Here is a 21,596-nt window from a genome sequence, read left to right on the forward strand (position 1 = left end):
CAACCTCACTCCGAAGGTTCTTGATGTTGACTGCTCCGAGCAAAGTTGCAGAAGTTATAGTTTAATAACTTGGTTACTATCTATTAATGTATTAATGCTTATCAAATTAATGAGTAAATCCATAATTAGGGATTATGAATGCGCTGTTACTGTTTACTCAATTACTTTTTAAAAATTAATTCTCAGGGCATGGGCATCACTGATTAGGCCAGGATTTGTTACCCCAGGAACACGATGGTGGGCTGCCTTCTTGACCGAACTGAGTTGCTTGTTTGATCATTTCCGAGGGCAGCGAAGAACCAACCAAGTTAGTGTGGGGCTGGAGTCACACCGAGATCAGACCGCATAAGGATAACAGGTTTTCTTCTCTTAAAAAAAATTAGGAAACCAGTTGATATTTTCAGGCAATCTGACAGCTTCATGGTCCCCTTTACAGATACTACTACGTGCTTTAGACAGACATTTGAATCAAATTTAACAGTACTATTTAATTGGGTGTTGAATAATTACAAAATTAACAATTTATATTTACACAGATCCTTTAATGAAATTAAGCATCCCAAGGTGCTTCACAGGAATGTTATGAAGCAAAAGTAAACATTGATACAGAAGGCAATCTTAGCTCAGATAGCCATAAGCTTGGTCAAAGAGGTAGGTTTTAAGGTGTGGTATCTTAAAAGATGAACAAAGGGTAGAGAGAAGGAAAGGTTTAGGGCGGAATTTCAGAGCTTAGCTCTTAGGCAATTGAAGGTTTTGCCAGAAATGGTGGAGTAATTAAAACTGGGAATGCTCAAGAAGCCAGAGTTAAATGAACCCGGTTACCTTGGAGGGTTGAGAAGTTGGAGGAAATTACCGAGATAGGGAAGGGCAAGGCCATGAGGGGGATTTGAAAAGACGGATGAGAATTTTAAACCAAACACGTTGCTTGACCAGGACACAATGTAGGTCAGCGAGTATTGGAGTACAAGGGAATGGGACTTAGTCAATGAGACTGTTTGCAACCTGTGTCATATTTTACCCTGAAATGAGCTTCTGACCATTTATCAGCACTACCTCTCAGACCGCCTAATTCTAAAGGATAGGCCAGCCTAGCCTTTACATTTAAATAGTCGAGTCTAGAGGTAACAAAGACTGAAGGCTGCCGCAGCAGATGAGTTAATTCAGGATTAAAACCAGGTGATGTTATGGAGTTGGAATTAGGCGGTCTGAGCGGTAGTGCTGATAAATGGTCAGAAGCTCATTTCAGGGCAAAATATGACACTCAGGTTGCAAACAGTCTCATTAACCTCAAACAACTCCCAGGGAGAAGGATGAAGTTGGTGATGAGGGATCAGAGTTTCGAGCGGGGACTGAAGACGATGGTTTTAGCTTTCACCTATTTAGCTGGACTAAATTTCTGGTAATCAAGTATTGGATGTTGGATAAGCAATCTGATAGCAACAAGGCAGGATCCGAGAGAAATGGTGATGTAGAGCTGGATGCTGTCAGCATACACCTGAAAAGAAACATTGTTTTTGCATGATGTCACCGACGGGCAGCATGTAGATAAGAATGTATCCGGGATAGTTTCCTCGAACAGTATGTAATGGAACCTACGAGGGAGCAAGCTATCCTAGATCTGGTCTTGTATAATGAGACAGGAATAACTAGTGATCTCACAGATAGGGATCCTCTCGGAAGGAGCGATCACAGTATGGTTGAATATAAAATACAGATGGAGGGTGAGAAGGTAAAATCCAATACCAGTGTCTTTTGCTTAAACAAAGGAGACTATAATTGGATGAGGGAGGAGTTGGCTAAGGTAGACTGGGGGCAAAAACTTTACGGTGGGACAATTGAGGAACAGTGGAGGACTTTTAAAGCGATCTTTCACAGTGCTCAGCAAAAGTACATGCCAGTGAAATTGAAGGACTGTAAAAGGGATAATCAGCCATAGATATCTAAGGAAATAAAGGAGGGTATCAAAATGAAAGAAAATGCATACAAAATGGCAAAGATTAGTGGGAAACTAGTGGATTGAGAGATCTCTAACAGTCAAAAAAGCTCCGACAAAAGCTATAAAGAAAAGATAGATTATGAGAGTAAACTAGCTCAGAATTTAAAAAGATAGCAAAAGTTTCTATAAATATATAAAATGAAAAAGAATGGCTAAGGTAAACATTGGTCCTTTAGAGGATGAGAAGGGGGATTTAATAATATGAAATGAGAAAATGCCGAGGCATTGAACAGGTATTTTGTGCGGTCTTCACAGTGGAAGACACAAATAACATGCCAAAAATTATTGACAAGACGATGGCAGGTGAGGACCTAGAAACGATCATTATCACTAAAGAGGTAGTGTTGGGCAAGCTAATGGGGCTAAAGGCAGACAAGTCTCCTGACCCTGATGGAATGCATCCCAGGGTAATAAAAGAGATGGCAGGAGAAATAGCAAATGCTCTCGTGATAATTTACCAAAATTTGCTGGATTCTGGGGCAGTTCCAGCAGATTGGAAAACAGCAAATGTGATGCCATTGTTTAAAAAAGGAGGTAGGCAAAAGGTGGGTAACTATAGGCCGGTTAGCTTAACTTCTGTAGTGGGGAAAATGCTTGAATCTATAATCAAGGAAGAAATAGCGAGACATCCGGATAGAAATTATCCCATTAGGTATACGCAGCATGGGTACATGAAAGGCAGGTCATATTTAACAAATTTACTGGAATTCTTTAATGACATTACGAGCGCAGAGGACAACAGGGAACCGATGGATATGGTGTATCTGGATTTCCAGAAGGCATTCGACAAGGTGCCACACAAAAGGCTGTTGCATAAGATAACGGTGCACGGCGTTAGGGGTAATGTATTAACACGGATAGAGGATTGGTTAACTAACAGAAAGCAAAGCGTGGGGATAAATGGGTATTTTTCTGGTTGGCGATCAGTGATTAGTGGTGTGCCTCAGGGATCAGTGTTGGGGCCGCAATTGTTTACAATTTACATAGGTGATTTGGAGTTGGGGACCAAGTGTAGTGTGTCAAAGTTCGCAGATGACATTAAGATGAGTGGTAGAGCAAAGTGTGCAGAGGACACAAAGTCTGCAGCGGGATATGGATAGTTTAAGTGCGTGGGCGATGGTCTGGCAGATGGAGTACAATGTTAGTAAATGTGAGGTCATCCATTTTGGTAAGAATAACAACAAACTGGACTATTATTTAAATAGTAAAAAATTGCAGCATGCTGCTGTGCAGAGGGAGCTGGGTATCCTTGTGCAGGAATCTCAAGGAGTTGGTTTGCAGGTGCAGCAGGTAATCAAGAAGGCAAATGGAATTTTGTCCTTCATTGATAGAGGGATGGAGTTTAAAAACAGGGAGGTTATGATGCAGCTGTATAAGAGGCCACACCTGGAATACTGTGTACAATTTTGGTCTCCTTACTTGAGAAAAGATGTACTAGCACTGGAGGGGCTGCAGAGGAGATTCACTACGTTGATTCCGGAGTTGAAAGGGTTGGAATATGAGAACAGACTGAGTAAACTGGGACTATACTCATTGGAGTTTAGAAGAATGAGGGAGGATCTTATAGAAACATATAAAATTCTGAGGGGAATAGATTAGAAGCAGGTAAGTTGTTTCCACTGGCAGATTAAACTAGAACTAGGGGGCATAGCCTCAAAATACGAGAGAGCAGATTTAAGACTGAGTTGAGGAGAAACTTCTTCACCAAACGATTGTGAATCTATGGAATTCCCTGCCCAGTGAAGCAATTGAGGCTGCCTTGTTGAATTTTTTTAAGGAAGGATAGATAAATTTTTGAACAGCAAAGGAATGAAGTGTTCTGGTGAGCGGGCGGGTAAGTGGATCTGAGTCCACGAAAAGATCAGCCATGATCTTACAGAATAGCGGAGCAGGCTCGAGGGATCAGACGGCTTACACTTGTTCCTAGTTCTTATGTTATGTTCTTAAGAAATAGCAGGAAAGCCAAGGGTAGATCCTTGGGAAACACCAGAGGTAACTGTGCAGGAGAGGGAACAGAGTGATAGAGAATGATTCTCTTGCTAAGATTAGTTAAGAATGAAACTAGGTGAGTGCAATCCCACCCTGCTGGATGACAGTTGTGAGGTGTTGGAGGAGTTTGGTGCAATCAACTGTGTTAAAGGCTGCAGATAAGTCGAGAAGGATGAGAAGGAATAGTTTACCTTTATCATAGACACACAGAATGTCATTTGTTTAGGGTACCTTGCCGAGGCAGAAACCTGTTTGGAGGGCTTTAATCTTGGAGCTGCAGGAAAGGTGGATATTTGGAAGGTGACATCACGTTTGAGGCCTTGAGAGGAATGGGAGGTTAGAGATGTGGCAGTGGTTTACATGGACAGTGGGATCAAGGTTGGTTTTTTGAGGAAATTACAGCAGATTTAAAGGAGAGAAGGACAACACCGGATGAGAGAGAAACATTGACATTGGTTAACATCAGACCAAGAAGGGAAGTTGGGTGGTCCACAATCTAATGCGAATAGGGTGGAGAGAGCAGGAGGAGAGTCTCATGGACAAGATGAGTTCAAAGAGAGGAGACAGGAGAGGAAGGACAGAAGATACAAGTTCAGGGCTAGGGCATACTGCAGGAAATTTGGTTCCGTACGATAGTGAAAGGGATGGAAGCAGCAGAGGTAGCACATTGGATGGTCTTGTGCTTAATAACAGAGTAGTACATGACCTCCTCTTATTGTTGGCCATGAGGATGGAGGTGACAGAGGAATTTAAGACAACCTGTGGTTGAGAAAAGCCAGCACTATCTTTCCATTTTGAGATGATCGAGGAAAGTGAGCAGATTTGGCAGGTGAGAACAGGACCCAATAGTGCTTTATGTAGACCAGCAAAGATCCAACAATGAATGGCTTAACACATTAAGTCAGTGTTTTCTGGACTTAAAGGAGTGGAGATGATGGCTATAACATGGAAACAGCTAGGATAAGAGAAAGTAGTGGTTTTATTGGGAACAGTGAGGGTATGAATGTGTAAATCAGTAGCTGCAGCAATATTGTGGTAAATGAAGAGCAAAAGGCTAGATGGTTGGGATGTTAAAAGTGCAGTTGCAAGCAAATTGGGGGAATAGTTTAATCCAGGAGCAGATGCAGAAGGAGATTGCTTTTGTGCAGTATTCGGCTCAAAACTCACTAGTTAAGCTCCAAATGGAGCCTAACTGGTGTTTTCTAAAGGTTTTGCATAACTTCCTTGCTTTTGTTTTCCATGCCTCAAATTATAAAACCAAGTGTCCTGTATTTTATAAACTCAGCTTGTCTTACATGCTGATTGAAACTGTCAGTTTATATTGTCTCTCCTCATTCTTCCTAGCAAAATGCAACCTCTTATTCAGTACACCATTAAATATTTACTTAAGTTCAGTTTGATATTTAGGAACATAGAACTTAGAAGTAGACCATTTGGGCCTTTCGAGCCTGCTCCATTCAATAAGATCATGGCTGGTCTGGTTAGAATCATAAAATCCTACTGAGCAGAAGGAGGCTGTTCGGCCCATCGTGTCTGCACCGACCACGATCCCACTAGCCCCTATCCCCATGACCCCCTGCATTTACCCTAGCTAGTCCACCTGACACTAAGGGGCAATTTAGCATGGCCAATCCACCTAAGCCACAGATCTTTGGACTGTGGGAGGAGACCGGTGCGCCCGGAGGAAACCCACGCAGACACGAGGAAAACATGCAAACTGCACACAGTGACCCAAGCCGGGAATCGAACCCGGATCCCTGGCGCCGTGAGGCAGCAGTGCTAACCACTGTGCCGCCCCTCGGAATTTGGTCTCAATTCCACTTTCCTGTCTGCCCTCCCCCCACAACCCTCAACTCCTTTGTCTAACAAAAAAATCTACTGAATTGAACCTTAAATAAATTTAAACACCCAGCCTCCACTACCTTCTGGGGAAGTGAATTTCACATTCTAATGACCCTCAGAGTCAAATTCTCACTTGCTTTAAAGGGAGAGACCTCTTATTCTTAAACTGTGTCCGAGCTTTCCCCACAAGATGAAACATCGAGCCAGTATCCACCCAATCGAGATCCCTCAAGATCTGAAATGTTTCAATAAGATCTCATTCTTCTAAATTCCAATGGGTATCAGCCCCACCTGCTTCATCAGATAAGCCTTCGTTCCAGAAATGAGTCAAATGAGCCTTCTCTGGAGTGCTTCTAATCCAATATCACAGAATTGTTTCCTACGGGTGCTTCGGTTTCCTCCCACACTCCAAAGATGTGCGGGTTAGGTTGATTGGCTATGCTAAATTGACGCAAGTGGCAGAGGATTAGCAGAGTAAATATGAGGGGTGACGGGAATAGGGTCTGGGTGGGATTGTGGTTAGTGTAGACTCGATGCGCTGAATGGCCTCTTTCTGCATTGTAGGGATTCTATGATTTGTAAATTAAGTGGATTAGCAGGGTAAATGCATGGAGTTACAGGGACAGGGGGAGGTGTGAGTGGACTTGGGCAAGATACTCTGAAGAGTCAGTACAGACTGGGTAGGCCAAATGGCCTCCTTCGACACTGCAGGGATTCTATGAATGGCTTGATTGAACCTTCCTCCATCACATTATTGCCAGGCAGTGCATTCCAGACCTCAGGCACTCATTGTGAAAAAGTATATTTAGTTAAATAATTTAGTGGGTATCATGCCCTCATGTTTGATAATTCATGATTTAATATTGTAATATTACAAATGATTTTTTTTGGCCGCTTGTATACACAGCGGATGCTGCAGGTTGAGGTTTGGCCCCAGTTAGCTCCCACCTTGCTGTCTGCCTGTCTCTGCTGCCAGCGGCAGCTCCGGCTCTTGCTGCTCTCCCCCGGGCTCAGGCTGCTGCTGCCGGCTCGCTGTGTGTCTAAACCGGCTCATTGCTGCAGTCTGACCGCAGTCCCACTCCGAGTGCCAGACAAAGAGTGTGGCCGGAGGCCATGGCCCGATGCTGGGGTGTCTGAGCGGGCAAAGCCTCCTCACTAAGAACCGCACCGGTCCCGCAGACACCACCGCCGCCATCTTGGCGAGAAGACGCAGACCGGCACTCCGCTCCAGGGCTTCGCGGAGAGATAACCAGCAGCCGACAAGATGGCCCAAAAACTACCAAGTCCGACAATGAGCCCAGCGCAGACCCCAGCGGCAGAATGAGGTACTAACCTTTTTTGATTTGCTTTATTATTGTCACATGCATTAGCATACAGTGAAAAGTATTGTTTCTTGTGTGCTATACAGACAAAGCATACCGTATAGTGAGAAGGAAAAGGAGAGGGTGCGGAATGTAGTGTTACAGTCATAGCTAGGGTGTAGAACAAGATCAGGTAGGTCCATTCAAAAGTCTGATCGCAGCAGGGTAGAAGCTGTTCTTGAGTCAGTTGAGACAATGAGGATCACTTGCAGGCACAGAGTTGGAACATCCCTCTGGGCAAGTGGAGACCGGTTCATAGAGTCCTACAGTGCAGAAGAAGACCATTCGGCCCACTGAGTCTGCACCAAACAAAATCCCACCCAGGCTTTATCCCCATAACGCCATGCATTTACCCTAGCTAATCCCCCTGACGCTAAGGGGCAATTTAGCAAGGCCAATCCACCTAACCCGCACATCTTTGGACTGTGGGAGGAAGCCAGAGCACCCGGGGGAAACGCATGCAGACATGGGGAGAATGTGCAAACTCCACACAGACAGTGACCTGAGCCGGGAATCCAACCCTGGTCCCTGGCGCTGTGAGGCAGCAATGCTAACCACTGTGCCACCATGTTGCCCCAAATTCAAAGTGGAGAATGTGGGCATTGATCCCACTGCCTCTCACATGCGAAGTGATGCTCCACCATTTGAGCTAATTCACCCAACTTAAGAGAGACTCTTAACAATCTTAACAGGTCAGAGATAAAGTCTGGCACTGTGAGGCAGCAGTACTAATGACTGTGCCACCATATTACCTGTAGGATTCTATAAACCAGTCTCCATTTGCCTTGTCTCTCCCTTCTGGATTGCTTTCCAGAGGGATAGGCGGTGGATTTTATTTTTTGTTATTCGCTCATGGAATGTAGGCATTGTTGGCTGGGTTTAAGTTTAAGTAAAGTTTATTTATGAGCATCACAAGTAGGTTTCTTTACATTAACACTGCAATGAAATTACTGTGAAAATCCCCAAGTCATCACACTACGGCACCTGTCTGGGTACACTGAGAGAGAATTTAGCATGGCCAATGCACCTAACCAGCATGTCTTTCGGACTGTGGGAGAAAATCGGAGCACCCGGAGGAAACCCATACAGATATAGTGAGAACGTGCAGACTCCGCATGGACAGTGACCCAAGCTGGGAATCGAACCCAGGTCCCTGACGCTGTGAGGCAGCAGTGCTAACCACTGTGCCACTGTATTGCCCACCCCGAGTGCATTTAAGAGTCAACCACATTACTGTAGATCTGGAGTCACATGTGGGCCAGACCATGTAAGGACAGCAGATTTCCTTCCCTAAAGGACATTAGTGAGGGAACCAAATGGTAATCTACAATTGACTATGGTTTTATGGTCATCATTAGACTTTGAATTCCATATTTTCTACTGAATTCAAATTTCATCATCTGCTATTGGGATTTGAATCTGGGTCCCCAGAACATTACCCTGGGTCTCTGATTACTAGTCCAGTGACAATACCACTACGACAATGCCTCTCCTAAAAACTCCCTATGCACTCCCCTGTTGCATAGTGCCACATAACCTGTTTGCTAGCAATAAAAATTGTTACTACAATGTAAAGAGTGTTAAGAGTCTCTGAACCATTCCATCACTACAAAGGTGACTCAATAATTTAGAGCAAGGAAAACAATTTAGTCCATCTTGATCAATTCATCCAGAAAGACCTTTACACAGTGGCCTTTCCCCATCAAAAATTTCCTTTTGAAAGCCATAATCGAATTTGCTCAGCCAGTTAAGTTCTGGACAATAGTGAACCCAAAGATATTGTTGGTGCGATATTCAGTGATGGCAATCAAGGTGAGATGGTTAAACATGCTGATTATTTGGTATTTATGTGACACGAATATGACTTACCACTCTTCAGCCCAAGTCTGCATGTTGTCCAGGTCTTGCTCCATGTGGAGCAAGTTTACTTCATTAACGAGAAGTTGCAAATGGATATGAACACTTTGCAATCATTCGTAAACATCCCAACTTCTGACCTTAAGATGGATAGAAGATCATTGATGAAGCTGCTCGAAGTTGGTTGGGCCTAGGACATGACCGACAAACTCCTGCAGTGATGTCCTGAGGCTATGAATGGCCTCCAATAATCACATCTAGTTATATGCCATCAATTCTGAATGTTGTAGTGTGTGTCAAATACAATTAGAGCAGTAGATGGCAATGTCGCACCACAAAAGCCATTTAACCTATTGTGTCTGGGCTGATTCTCTCTCTGTAACAGCTAATCCTATGCCTTTTCTCCATCCATAGTTACAAAACCTTTTAAAACCATGATTGAATCAGCCCCCATCAATCTCAGGTTCTCTTTCTAGATTGATGGAGGCAGATTCAATCATAACTTTAAAAGGTTTTTGTTGTTTTTCTTTGTCACCTTTGGTTCTTTTGCTTCATCTTAAATTGGTGTCTTCTGGGTTCTCAATCCTTCTGCACAGTTTCTCTTTACCGATTATATCTAGATCCCTTTATGTAGAAGATAATACAACTTTAAATGCTCTTTAGCTTCACCCCATACAAGAATAACAGTTGAGAGGTAGATGTGTTGTGTTCAAGGTAGTTATAATTCTTACGTAAATGCTTTTGATGTTTCTTGAAGTACATCAACCTGATACTTGCTGTCTACCAAGTAAAAATTCAATAACCAAACCGATGCGATGCCTCTACTGCACAGACTACAAGTACTGACTTCTGTATTGTTATTGTTTCATTATATTGTACACAATCCTTTAGAATTGAGGTTTATTGTTCTTATTCTCCTTTAAAGTCTCCATAAGTCAAGTAGACGTGGTCTGATGCTGTCATATCCCAGGAGCTCTTTAGTAATGTCAATCTCAGGACACCAAATCATTCAAAATCACCTGTGTAGTCTTGTTGGATTCTGTTTCCCAGATTTCCCCACACTCGCACATCTGAGTCCCCACACTTGCTGCTCAGAATCACTTGGACAGATTCCCTGAACCCAGAGCCACCCTAATACTAAGATTCCTCCACAATACTCCCCTTTCCCAATGATCCAGTCACAGAAATTTCCCCAGATTTCCAGAGAATACTGGAACTGTTCAGCAGATGTGGGAAGACCTTTGAAGGAATAGAAAAAGTAAATACTTCAGGATATAAGACTGTAAGAAATAGGTGTAGCCTGTTTGACCTTTAAGCCTGCTTTGCCATTCAATAAGATCATGGCTGATCCAACATTCCTCACATCTACTTTCCTGCCCTTTCCCCAGAACTCTTGATTCCCTTACTGATCAAAAATCTATTTCAGCCTTAAACATACATAATGGCTCTGCCCCCACAGCTCTCTGTGTCAAGGAGTTTCAAAGACATACAACCGAGAGAAGAAATTCCTCATCTCAGTCTTAAATTGGCACACTTTTATTGAGATTATGCCCTCTGGCCCTAGACTTCCCTCATGAGGGCCCTTGTGCAAGAATCACAAGGAGTTGGTTTGCAGGTGCAGCAGGTAATTAAAGCGGCAAATGGAATTTTGTCTTTCATTGCTAGAGGGATGGAGTTTACAGTGAGGTTATGTTGCAGCTGTATAAGGTGCTGGTGGGGCCATACCTGGACTACTGTGTAGTTTTGGTCTCCTTACTTGAGAAAGGATATACTCGTGTCTGCGTGGGTTTCCTCCCACAGTCCAAAGATGTGCGGGTTAGGTTGATTGGCTATGCTAAAATTGCCCTTAGTGTCCTGGGATGTGTAGGTTAGAGGGATTAGTGGGTAAATATGTAAGGATATGGGGATAGGGCCTGGGTGGGATTGTGGTCAGTGCAGACTCGATGGGCCAAATGGCCTCTTTCTGTGCTGTAGGGTTTCTAAGAATACTGGCACTGGAGGGGGGGGGGGGGGGGGGGGCAGAGGAGATTCACTAGGTTGATTCTGGAGTTGAGAGGGTTGGCTTCTGAGGAGAGACTGAGTAGACTGGGGCTATACTCATTGGAATTCAGAAGAATGAGGGGAGATCTTATAGAAACATATTATGAAGGGAATAGATAAGATAGAAACAGGGAAGTTGTTTCCACTGGCGGGTGAAACTAGAACTAGGGGGCATAGCCTCAAAATAAGGGGAAGCAGATTTAGGACTGAGTTGAGGAGGAACTTCTTCACACAAAAGGGTTGTGAATCTGTGGAATTCCCTGTCTAGTGAAGCAGTTGAGGCTACCTCATTGAATGTTTTTAAGGCAAGGATAAATTTTTGAACAGTAAAGGAATTAAGGGTTATGGTGAGTGGGCGGGTAAGTGGAGCTGAATCCACAAAAAAAATCAGCTATGATCTTATTGAATGGCGGAGCAGGCTCGAGGGGCCAGATGGCCTACGCCTGCTCCTAGTTATGTTTTGTGCACAAGTACCCTCCAAGTTTCTTTAGTGTTGCAGCTTTATTCCATTTAAATACTCTATTCTTTTGGTTTTGTTTAAGGAAACAAAAAGATGGGGCTATGGAAGGTGTAAAAGGAATAGCCAGGAGTGTAGTGCCACATTTTGAGGTGCAAGGGCTCGAAGAAAATGTAATGCAACATCATTTCTAAATCTATTACAAATGATTAATACGTAGAAAAATCATGTATCCCCAAATGTTACTAAACCATGCCTTTTAAGTGAAATATACTAGCGCTGGTAGGCATTTTATTTAAAGGCATTTTGAAGGATTGGCATTTAGCACAGCTAGAATTTCATTAAGCAAGTTTAATTATTTAACTAAAACCTATTAAAAACATGGATTACAGAAAGTTTAGTCACCTCTGACTGGGGGATGATATATGGAGGATTCACAGCTGTTTTTGATTTATATTTGTGACTCAGAACTGGGTGTACAAGACACAATTTCAAAATTTGAAGATGATGCAAGACTTGGACATATTGTGAACTGTGAGGAGCGTAGTGATAGACATCAAGAGCATGTAGACAGGCTGGTGGAATGGACAGACATGTGGCAGCTGAAATTTAATGTGAAGTGATATATTTTCATAGAATCATAGAATAGAATCCCGACAGTACAGAACAAGGCCTTTTGATCCATCAAGCTTGCACCATCAACAATCCCACCCAGACCCTATCCCCGTAAAGCCATGTATTTACCCTGTTAGTCCCCCTGACACTAAGGTGCAATTTAGCATGGCTGATCAACCTAACCCGCACATCTTTGGAGTGAGGGGGGGGGGGAAACTGGAGCATCCAGAAGAATTCCATGAAGACATAGGAAGAACATGCAAACTCCAGTCACCCGAGGCCGGAGTTGAACCCAGGTCCCTAGCACTGAGAGGCAACAGTGTGCTGCCCTTATTTTATTATTTTGGTCAGGAGGAGAGGTGACATGAAATGAAGGGTACAATTCTAAAGGAAATGCAGGAGCAGAGAGACCTGTGTGTATATGAGCATCAATTATAGAAAATGGCAGGGTAAATTGAGAAAGCAGTAAATAAATTAGACTGAACCGGGACACAGAATATAAAATCACAAAAAACTGGCTCAGCTTCAATGGAAGATTTTAGAAAAGGTACAGAAAAGATTCGAGATTGGTTTTGAGGAATCCAGGCTTCAGTTATGTGCACTGACAGCAAAAGCTGTGGCTGTTCTCCTGGGGGACAGTCGAGAGATTTGTTAGACATGTTCAAAATCATGAGGGGTCTAGACAGCATAAATGGGGAAAAACTATTCTCATCAGCAGAAGGTTGAAAATCCTAAACAGAATAACCAGAAGCGACATGAGAAAAAACTTCTTTATGCAACAAGTGGTTTGGATCCGAAATGCACTGGCTGAGTGTGAGAGAGATGGTTTCAATTGTAGTTTTGAAAAGGGAACTTGATAATTATCTGAAAAGATTTTACAGGGAAAAGTTTGAGGAGTGGGATTACAGGAGTTGCTGTTGCAGAGAACTGACACAAAGACAAAGTGCTAAATGGCCTCCTTCTGTGCTGTAACAATGCTATGATGATAGTGTGCTATTGATATATTTTATGTTTAAGGGGAATGTCTTAAGACTCTTTTTCTACAGCTATTGGTATGTCTGGAGGGAATGCAGCTCAGAAGCTGGAAGAGCAGGATAATTACTCATTTTAGCTTAGTAGTGTTTACTTAAGTGAGGGGGGTAAGGATTTTTTGTTTATAGATGAAGATTTCCCATGGGCTTTTGATTAGATTGATGGACAAGGTCATGTAATAATGTGATTAATGGGAGGAGCTAAGTTTGTAGCAGAGAAACAGATTTCTGTTCTGGCTGGGGCTCGTTTAAAGACAGAAATCTGCAAGCTGCTCTCACCACAAAATCTCTTTGAAAGCTTCATGGTTATTTACACATTACAGCAAGTATATTTGTGGTTGCTAACTGTATATGAAGTAGTTTAAGTCTGTAAGAAGAATTTTACAGTAACTTCACTGCAGTGTTAATGTAAGCCTTACTTATGACTAATAAATAAACTTAACTTTAACAGTGATAAGTTTGAAATTACAGTTTTTTCATATTAAAATGTTCAATGGGTAATTGCCAAGCTGCTTCATTTGTTAGAATTATAGTTAAACTATTAAAATGTAGTTTTTACTATAAAAGATTCCTAATTTGTCAGCGGGATTACTCCTGGAGTGAAGCATCCTCTCCTCACATTTATGCCAAAATAGAAAAATTGTTGGGGTCTAGTCTGGTTTCCTAATGTAACTTGGGATTCTGGTCTAGGGCCCTAACAATGCATTGAAGGAACTTTCTAAACACATCAGGAAGAATGGAGCTACAAGTTCCCCTGATCTGAGACACAATGGCAAGAGTAAATTTAAGAACCTTACTAAAGAGGTTGATGATGGATAGGCAATGGTTCATATTTAAAGAACGTGTGCATGAATTACAAGTCATTCATTCCTATAGGTAAACGCAAAATACTGCGGATCCTGGAATCAAACAAAAACAGAAAAATGCTGGAAAATCTCGGCAGGTCTGACAGCATCTGTGGAGAGTAGAGCCAATGTTTCGAGTCTCGATGACCCTTCTAAACAGCTCTGACGAAGGGTCATCTGGACTCGAAACGTTGGCTCTACACTCTCTCCACAGATGCTGTCAGACCAGATGAGATTTTCCAGCATTTTTCTGTTTTTGAATCATTCATTCCTGTCTGGCTCAAATAAAAGAGGAAAGGAGGCTCAACCATGGCTTACAAAATAAATTAGGGACAATATTAAAATCAAAGAGGAGACATATAAAATTGCCAGAAAAAGCAACCAGCCAGCAACCAGTTTGAGATCTTGGAATTCAGCAAAAGACGACAAACAAATTAATCAAGAGGGGGAAATTAGAGTACAGGTGTAAAATTGCAGGGAACATAGAAACTGACTGTAAAAGCTATAAATGTGAAAACAAAAAGATTTGTAAAGACAAACATAGGTCCCTTAGTTAGAAGCTGGGGAAGTTGTAATGGGGAACAAAGAAATGGAAGAAGAATTCAACACATACTTTGGTTCTATCTTCACAAAGAGGACACAAGTAACCTCCTCCCAGAAATGTTAAGGAACCAAGGGCCTAGTGAGAGGGCAGAATTGAAGGAAATCAGTATTTTTAAGGAAATGGTGCTGGGGAAATTAATGGGGTTAAAGGTTGACAAATTACATGGCCCGATAATCTACACCCCAGAGTATTAAACAAAGTGGCCATGGAAATATTCAATGCACTGGTGGTCAACTTCCAAAATTCTATAGACTCTGGCAATCAGTAGTGGGGAAGATGCTAGGGTCTATTATAAAGGACATGATAACAGAACATTTGGAAAACATTAACAGAATTGGACAAAGCCAGCATGGGTTTATGAAAAGCAAGTCATGCTTAAAAAAAACTCCAGTAGATTTGTAGTGTATGTAACTAGTAGTATAGGTAAGGGAGAGTCTGTGGATGTGGTGTATTTGGACTCTCAGGCTTTTGATAAGGTCCTTCACAAGAGGTTAGTGGGCAAATTTAAAGCAGATGGAATGTGCGTAATGTATTAATTAGCATGGATCAAGAATTGGTTGACGGACAGAAACAAGAGTGGGAATAAATGGGTCTTTTGCCGAGTGGCAGGCAGTGACTAGTGGGGTACCGCAGGGATCAATGCTTGGGCCCCAGCTATTCATCATGCATATAAGTGACCTGGATGAGGGAACCAAATGTAACGTTTTCCAGTTTGAAGTCGACAAAACTAGGCAGAAGTGCGAGTTGTGAGGATGCAAGGAGGTTTCAAGTTGCTTGAGTGGGCTAACACATGGCAGATGCAGTACAACATGGCTAAATATGAAATTATACATTTCGGTGTGAAAAACAGAAAGAGTATTATTTGAATGGTGATATATTGGGAGGTGTGGATGTACAAAGGGATCCAGATGTCCTTGTACACCAGTCAATGAAGGTGGAGAGGCAGGTGTAGCAAGCACTTAGGAAGGCAAATGGTATGTTCGCCTTCATTGCAAGAGGATTGGAGTTTAGAAGCAGAAATGTCTTACTGCAGTTATGATGTGGAGATGCCGCCGTTGGACTGGGGTAAACAGTAAGAGTTTTAACAACACCAGGTTAAAGTCCAACAGGTTTATTTGGTATCAAATGCCATTAGCTTTCAGAGCACTGCTCCTTCGTCAGATGGAGTGGATGTCTCACTCCATCTGACGAAGGAGCAGCGCTCCAAAAGCTAATGGCATTTGCTACCAAATAAACCTGTTGGACTTTAACCTGGTGTTGTTAAAACTCTTACTGTGTTTACTGCAGTTATACAGGGCCATGGTGAGACAAAACCTGCAGTATTGTGTGCAGTTTTGGTCTCTGTACCCTAAAAGGATATCCATGCCATAGAGGGAATGCAATGGAGGTTCATTAGTCTGATAGCTGAGTTGACGGGACTGTGCCAGGAGGAAAGATTGGTGCGACTGGGCCTGTATTCACTAGAGTTTAGAAGGATAAGAAATCTAATTGAAACATAAAATTCTAACAAGGTGGGCAGACTAGATACAAGGAGCATGCTCTCCCTGGTTGGGAAATCTAGAATTAGGAAACAGTGTCTCAGGATATTGGTTAGACCATTTAGGATTGAGATGAAGCAAAATTTCTTCACTCAAAGGATAGTGAACCTGTAGAATTCTCTACCACAGAAGGTTGTGGGGACCAAGTCACTGAATGTATTCAAGAAAGAGATAGATAATATTTTAGATTTTAATGGCATCAAGGGGTATGGTAGAAAGCAGGAATATGACATCAAGATAGAGGATCAACCATGATCATATTGACTGGTGGAGCAGGCGCAAAGAGTCAAATGGCCTACTCCTGCTCTTTGTTTCTATAGGGAGATCGAGAAGGGTGGGAGGAGGCTTGTGTGGAACATCAACACCAACATAGATGAGGCGAGCCAAAAGGCCTGTTTCGGTGCTGTAAATTGGCTATGCTAAATTCTCCCTCAGTGTATCCGAACAGGTGCCTGTGTCTGTGTGGGTTTCCTCCCACACTCCAAAGGCACAGTGGTTAGCACCGCTGCCTCAGAGCACCAGGGACCCAGGTTCGATTCTCAGCTTCAGCCACTGTCTGTGTGGAGTTTGCATGTTTTCCCCATGTCTGTATGGGTTTCCTCCAGGTGCTCCGGTTTCCTCCCACAGTCTGAAAGATATGCTGGTTAGGTGCATTGGCTATGCAAAATTCTCCCTCAGTGTACCCGAACAGACGCCGGAGTGTGGCGACTAGGGCGATTTTCACTAACTTCATTGCAGTGTTAATATAAGCCTACTTGTGACACTAATAAATAAACTTTAAACAAAGGTGTGCGGGTTAGGTAGGTTGGCAATGCTAAATTGCCCCTCAGTGTAAGGGGAACGAGCAGGGTAAATACATGGAGTTACGGGGATAGGGCCTGGGTGGGATTGTTGTCGGTGCAGGCTCGATGGGCCAAGTGACCTCCTCCTGCATTTGAGGGATTCTATGATTCAAAGGAGTCTCAAAGAACATTTGCATTTTTACAGGAAATGTGTGAGCTAACAAATTTTGAGTAGAAATAGAGTTTAAATAGGAACATAAAAGGTTTTAATATTTAGGAACCTGAGTTTTCTTCTCCCTTTTTAAGAAACATTTTAATTCCTCAAATTTTAACAGTAACTCGAGCCCAATTAGCCAATTAAGTACTTTTGAAAGGTAAAGATCTACAATTGTGAAAGGTGCTAGATGAGTAACATGAAAAGACATGGGATGGATAGAGAATGACGATATTTCCTTGTGGTCAGTAGCAGGCCAGGGTTAAATAATGGGTAGCATAAAAATGAAATATTTTGTGTTCAATTAATTTTTGTGATTAGGATATGGTGAAGACACCAAGTAGGTCGTACTGGGAAGGAACTGGATTTACAATTGCACAGACTTCCCTCTTTCTACACTAGCTTAGATTCTCATACCAGCCCTGGTAGAACACAGCAATTTCTAGTGTACGAGAAACATACTGTACCTTCCCCTTCAGCTTTCTCATATCCTCTCCTGAATGCAATTGTTACATGAGAACCCTGTATGGCTAAAGACATAAGACTTGGGTGTGTTGCCATCCTTTCCTCTGCCTCCAGCCCATATGATATAGCAACTCCTTATACAGCAACTCCTTATACAGCACACAAATGTCAAAGCCCGCATATTAAAAATGCCATTGAATATTGTATAAAGGACTGCTGGGTATGCATGAAAACATCCACTTTGGGATCAAAGAAAGTACGATGGCTCATTTTTGTCTTAAATCCACCAAAGCACATGCATATGAAGGAACACTAGGGGTCCCTGCCTACATTGTTTAATTCTCTGTTTGCATAATAAAGTCTGCAAAGCAGCTGAACACCATTTCCCTTCTCTTGTAGCCTTCAGCAGATCTGATGACTCTGCAATCTCTGACTCAGGCGACAGGATGAATGAATTCAGCTATCACAGAGCAAACTAAAGCACTGCGGCTCAAATGCAGCTCCTGTTCAGAAACTTGTTCACTGTTTTTTGCATTTTTCTGAGTTGCTAGATTTGTTTTGAATCTATTCCATTTAGCACAGTGGTAGGGCCACACACCAGAGTGGGTGCATGCTTAGTGTGAAGACGGAGCTTTGTCTTCACAAGGACTGTGCAGTGGTCACTCTTACCTATTAATGTCATGGACAGATGCATCTGTGAAAGGTAGATTGGCGAGGACCAAGACTAAGAGGATTGTCCCACTTATTGGTTCCTCCAGGCCTAGCCTGGCAAATTTATCCTTCAGGACTTGGCGAGCACAGTTGAAAGTGGTATTACCGAGCTACGTTTGGTGATGGACACTGATGACTCCAAGTTGAGTACGTTCTGTTCCCTTGCCACCTTCAGTATTTCCTCCAAATGGTGTTCAATATGGAGGAGCACTAATTCATCAGCTGAGAAAGGTCAGTACATAGTAATCAGAAGGAGGTTTCTGTGTGCATGAGACTTCATGGGGGTCTGCAGGAATGCTGAACTTACCCCTTTAATCCAATAGATTTCAATTTTACAAGTCTACCATTTGTAACTTCATCAATGCTCTTTGAAAGTCCATATACACAACAACAACTGCAATACCCTCATCAACCTTCCCATTAATTCAAAGAACTAAATCAAATGAGTGAAACATGATTTGTCCTATCAAACCCATGCTAGATGTCATTTAATAATCCAAATCTTTAAAAGTGACAACTAATTTTGATTTTTTTTTCCTCTAAGTTTCCCCACCACCATTACGTGGTTCACTGGCCTGAGGCTCCTGGGTTTATCACACTCTGCTTGTACCAGCCTTCTGGCACCACCTCATATCCAAAAAAGGATTGGAATATTGTGTCCAGAGCCTCCACTATTAACACAATTACTTTCTTCAGCAACCTGAAATGCATTCCATTCAGAAAGTTTCTACTTTGTGCACTGCCAACCTTATCCTTTCCAATTTCTCGATCTCCTCTTTTACTGAGATTTCGACAGCATCCTCTTTAATGAAGTTTGATGCAAACATTCATTATCTCAGGCATGACCTCTGCCTTTCTGGCCCATTCTTACTCTTACTCTTATTTGCATACTTATAAAAGTCTTCTGTTGCTTGCTAATCCATAAAATTCAATAAAATAATTTAGCGATCAGCCCTGCATAACAGCACATTCGATAAAGAGAGTTCAGAGCACAAACACAAATGGTAAACAAGAACCGTAGTAATTTAATATAGGGAAAGTACAGTCAGTCGACCACTCCTCGGGCATGCTATACAACAACACAAGTATTCTAGAATTCAGCAGTGTTAATGAAGACAAGCCCAAAGGATTTACTGCAACAGGAGAAACTATTTCAATTCTTTCCAATGAGGATTCCTGCTCCCTTCCCCTACCCATTAATTTTTTTGTTTTCAATTTTTTTTCTCTCTAAAGCTTTTCTTCCTGTTTTGTTGGCACAGACTGACATCACTTTTACATACAGAACCTTATATTCTTTACATTTGTGACTGATCCCCCTGGCCACTACCTCCCCTGTCCCCAAATGGTACAATTTACAGTACATTGACTTGAAAAGAAATGAAAATAAAAAGCCCACTTAATAGAAGTTATTATATATGCATTCTCTCAAAAATAGATGTTTGAATATCAAACACTAAAAAGAAAATAACAGTTTTTCTCTCTGTTTTATATATATATATATATTTATATATATAGATACAGCATGTATATACAAGGTGTGTCTGCTCTGTGGATGTGGTTGTTAAATTACTGTGTACGTCGAGTTCACCTATCCATATTTCGTTCGTTCTCTATTGCCAGAGTTAATCTCAAGTCTGAACTGTTGTCATCTTGTAAACATGCAAGGCCTCTCGGACTCTGCGTTAACGAAGGGACGCACTCAGCAGATTCGGTCCTAATGCCCGGCTTGTTAGCCAACTGCCAGTGAAGGTCCCTTGGCCGCTCATAACGGCTTTCTCTGAGAGAGTTAGTATTTCCTTTCAATTGTTCCATGTCTTCAGCTAATAAGGGAAATATCCTTGGCTCCCAGGGTTGCACCATCTACGAGAATAAAACAAAACAAAATAAATTAGAATCATTAAACAAAATTGTCTCCCCGCTACCCGAGATTTCTTCCCAAAAAAGAGTCATAATGGCATACGGTAGGATCACATACTGGTTAAGGCAGTGGTTCTTAAAATGCGGTCCGTGAAAGTTAGGGTTGCCAACTGTGACTAAGTGTATTCCAGGAGGTTTCATCACATGATTTGCCTTCACATTCCAGTCATTAGTCAGCCAACACATCCATCCTTGTGACGTACTATTTCCTACGCCAACTGGAAAGCTTAAAGACTCATTGCCTAACTGAATAATGCTCGACTGTCAGCCATGAGGCACCCCACTCCCCCCATTTTCAGTATTTTAATATCTGGTAAATAGAAATGTTCCAAAAAAAAATGGGACATTAACAATGTTTTTTTGTCAATGATTTTTCTCCAGGGTTGCATACAGCAGTGTCCTGGAGTTTGATCCTCAATTACTAGAGATTCCAGGCCAAGCCTCGAGGGTTGGTAAATCGAGTGACGGTCCTCCAGGTGGTTTGCAGGCTGGTCCAAGGTGCGAATCACTTGACACGTAATGCCACAGTCGAGATCATATGAGAACACAGGCCAGAACTCTAATGCCCACCATTTGAGTGGCATCACACAAGCATACCAGCTTCAGAGTGCCACACAAGCCTTCATTAGCATGATCAACAACAATGTTGTTTTATTAACAAAATTTACATTGAGGCTCATAACATACAACAGCAAGATTAAATTTTTAATACCTGTGGGGTTGAAATCAAAGGACAGAAACCAGGTGAACACACAGCCTGAGGTAAAACTGAAGTTCTTCAATTTGGAACCAAACAGCAACTCATTGATGACTCATTAAGAAGAATTGCCATTCTTCCCATGATTCTGATGAGTGCCCTTTGCAAGCAAGAGAGATGGGATAGAACCAATAGGTTGACCTAATTAAGTGGTCTGCAGACAAGGAACCTCTGGGTTCTATGCTACTTGACCAGCAGGCAGAGCTCATATTTCACAAGCAGTGTTGGGAAATTAATAATAATAAATCTGATTAACAACAACCATGAAAATTTACAAACGAACATCAAACTCCAACTGGTTCATTAATGCTCTTCATAGAAGCGACCTGCACGCAGCCCAAATCCGTGCAATGCAGTCTTTCTTTTCACACTGAAGTCACTCAGTTCTTCACCTTTTAAAAGTACTTTGTTCAAGAACGCTTCATTGACTGTAAAGTACTTTGGGACATCCTGAGGTGATGGCCACATTCATGTTTTATAGTAGAAAACTCCTCTTTCTACACACAGTTCAGGTAACTGTACCTGATCTTTGTGCAATTAGTTAACATTTACCACCATTCAGTAATAAAGAAAAT

General features: G+C 42.1%; 2 protein-coding genes across 2 annotated transcripts in view; both read right to left on the reverse strand.

Moving 5' to 3' along the window:
* Positions 1 to 7,045, reverse strand: part of dhx30 (DEAH (Asp-Glu-Ala-His) box helicase 30) — a 92,730-nt gene extending 85,685 nt beyond the window's left edge. The window contains exon 1 of the mRNA XM_078215914.1: positions 6,776 to 7,045. Coding sequence (XP_078072040.1) covers positions 6,776 to 7,022 — 247 coding nt within the window. The 5' untranslated portion in view covers positions 7,023 to 7,045. The remainder of the gene's footprint in view (positions 1 to 6,775) is intronic.
* A 12,302-nt stretch (positions 7,046 to 19,347) lies between these two features.
* Positions 19,348 to 21,596, reverse strand: part of LOC144495655 (KAT8 regulatory NSL complex subunit 1-like) — a 141,104-nt gene continuing 138,855 nt past the window's right edge. Inside the window, exon 14 of the mRNA XM_078215922.1 lies at positions 19,348 to 20,207. Coding sequence (XP_078072048.1) covers positions 19,932 to 20,207 — 276 coding nt within the window. The 3' untranslated portion in view covers positions 19,348 to 19,931. The remainder of the gene's footprint in view (positions 20,208 to 21,596) is intronic.

The sequence above is a fragment of the Mustelus asterias genome, chromosome 7, assembly GCF_964213995.1.
Source record: "Mustelus asterias chromosome 7, sMusAst1.hap1.1, whole genome shotgun sequence".
NCBI classification, from domain to species: domain Eukaryota; kingdom Metazoa; phylum Chordata; class Chondrichthyes; order Carcharhiniformes; family Triakidae; genus Mustelus; species Mustelus asterias.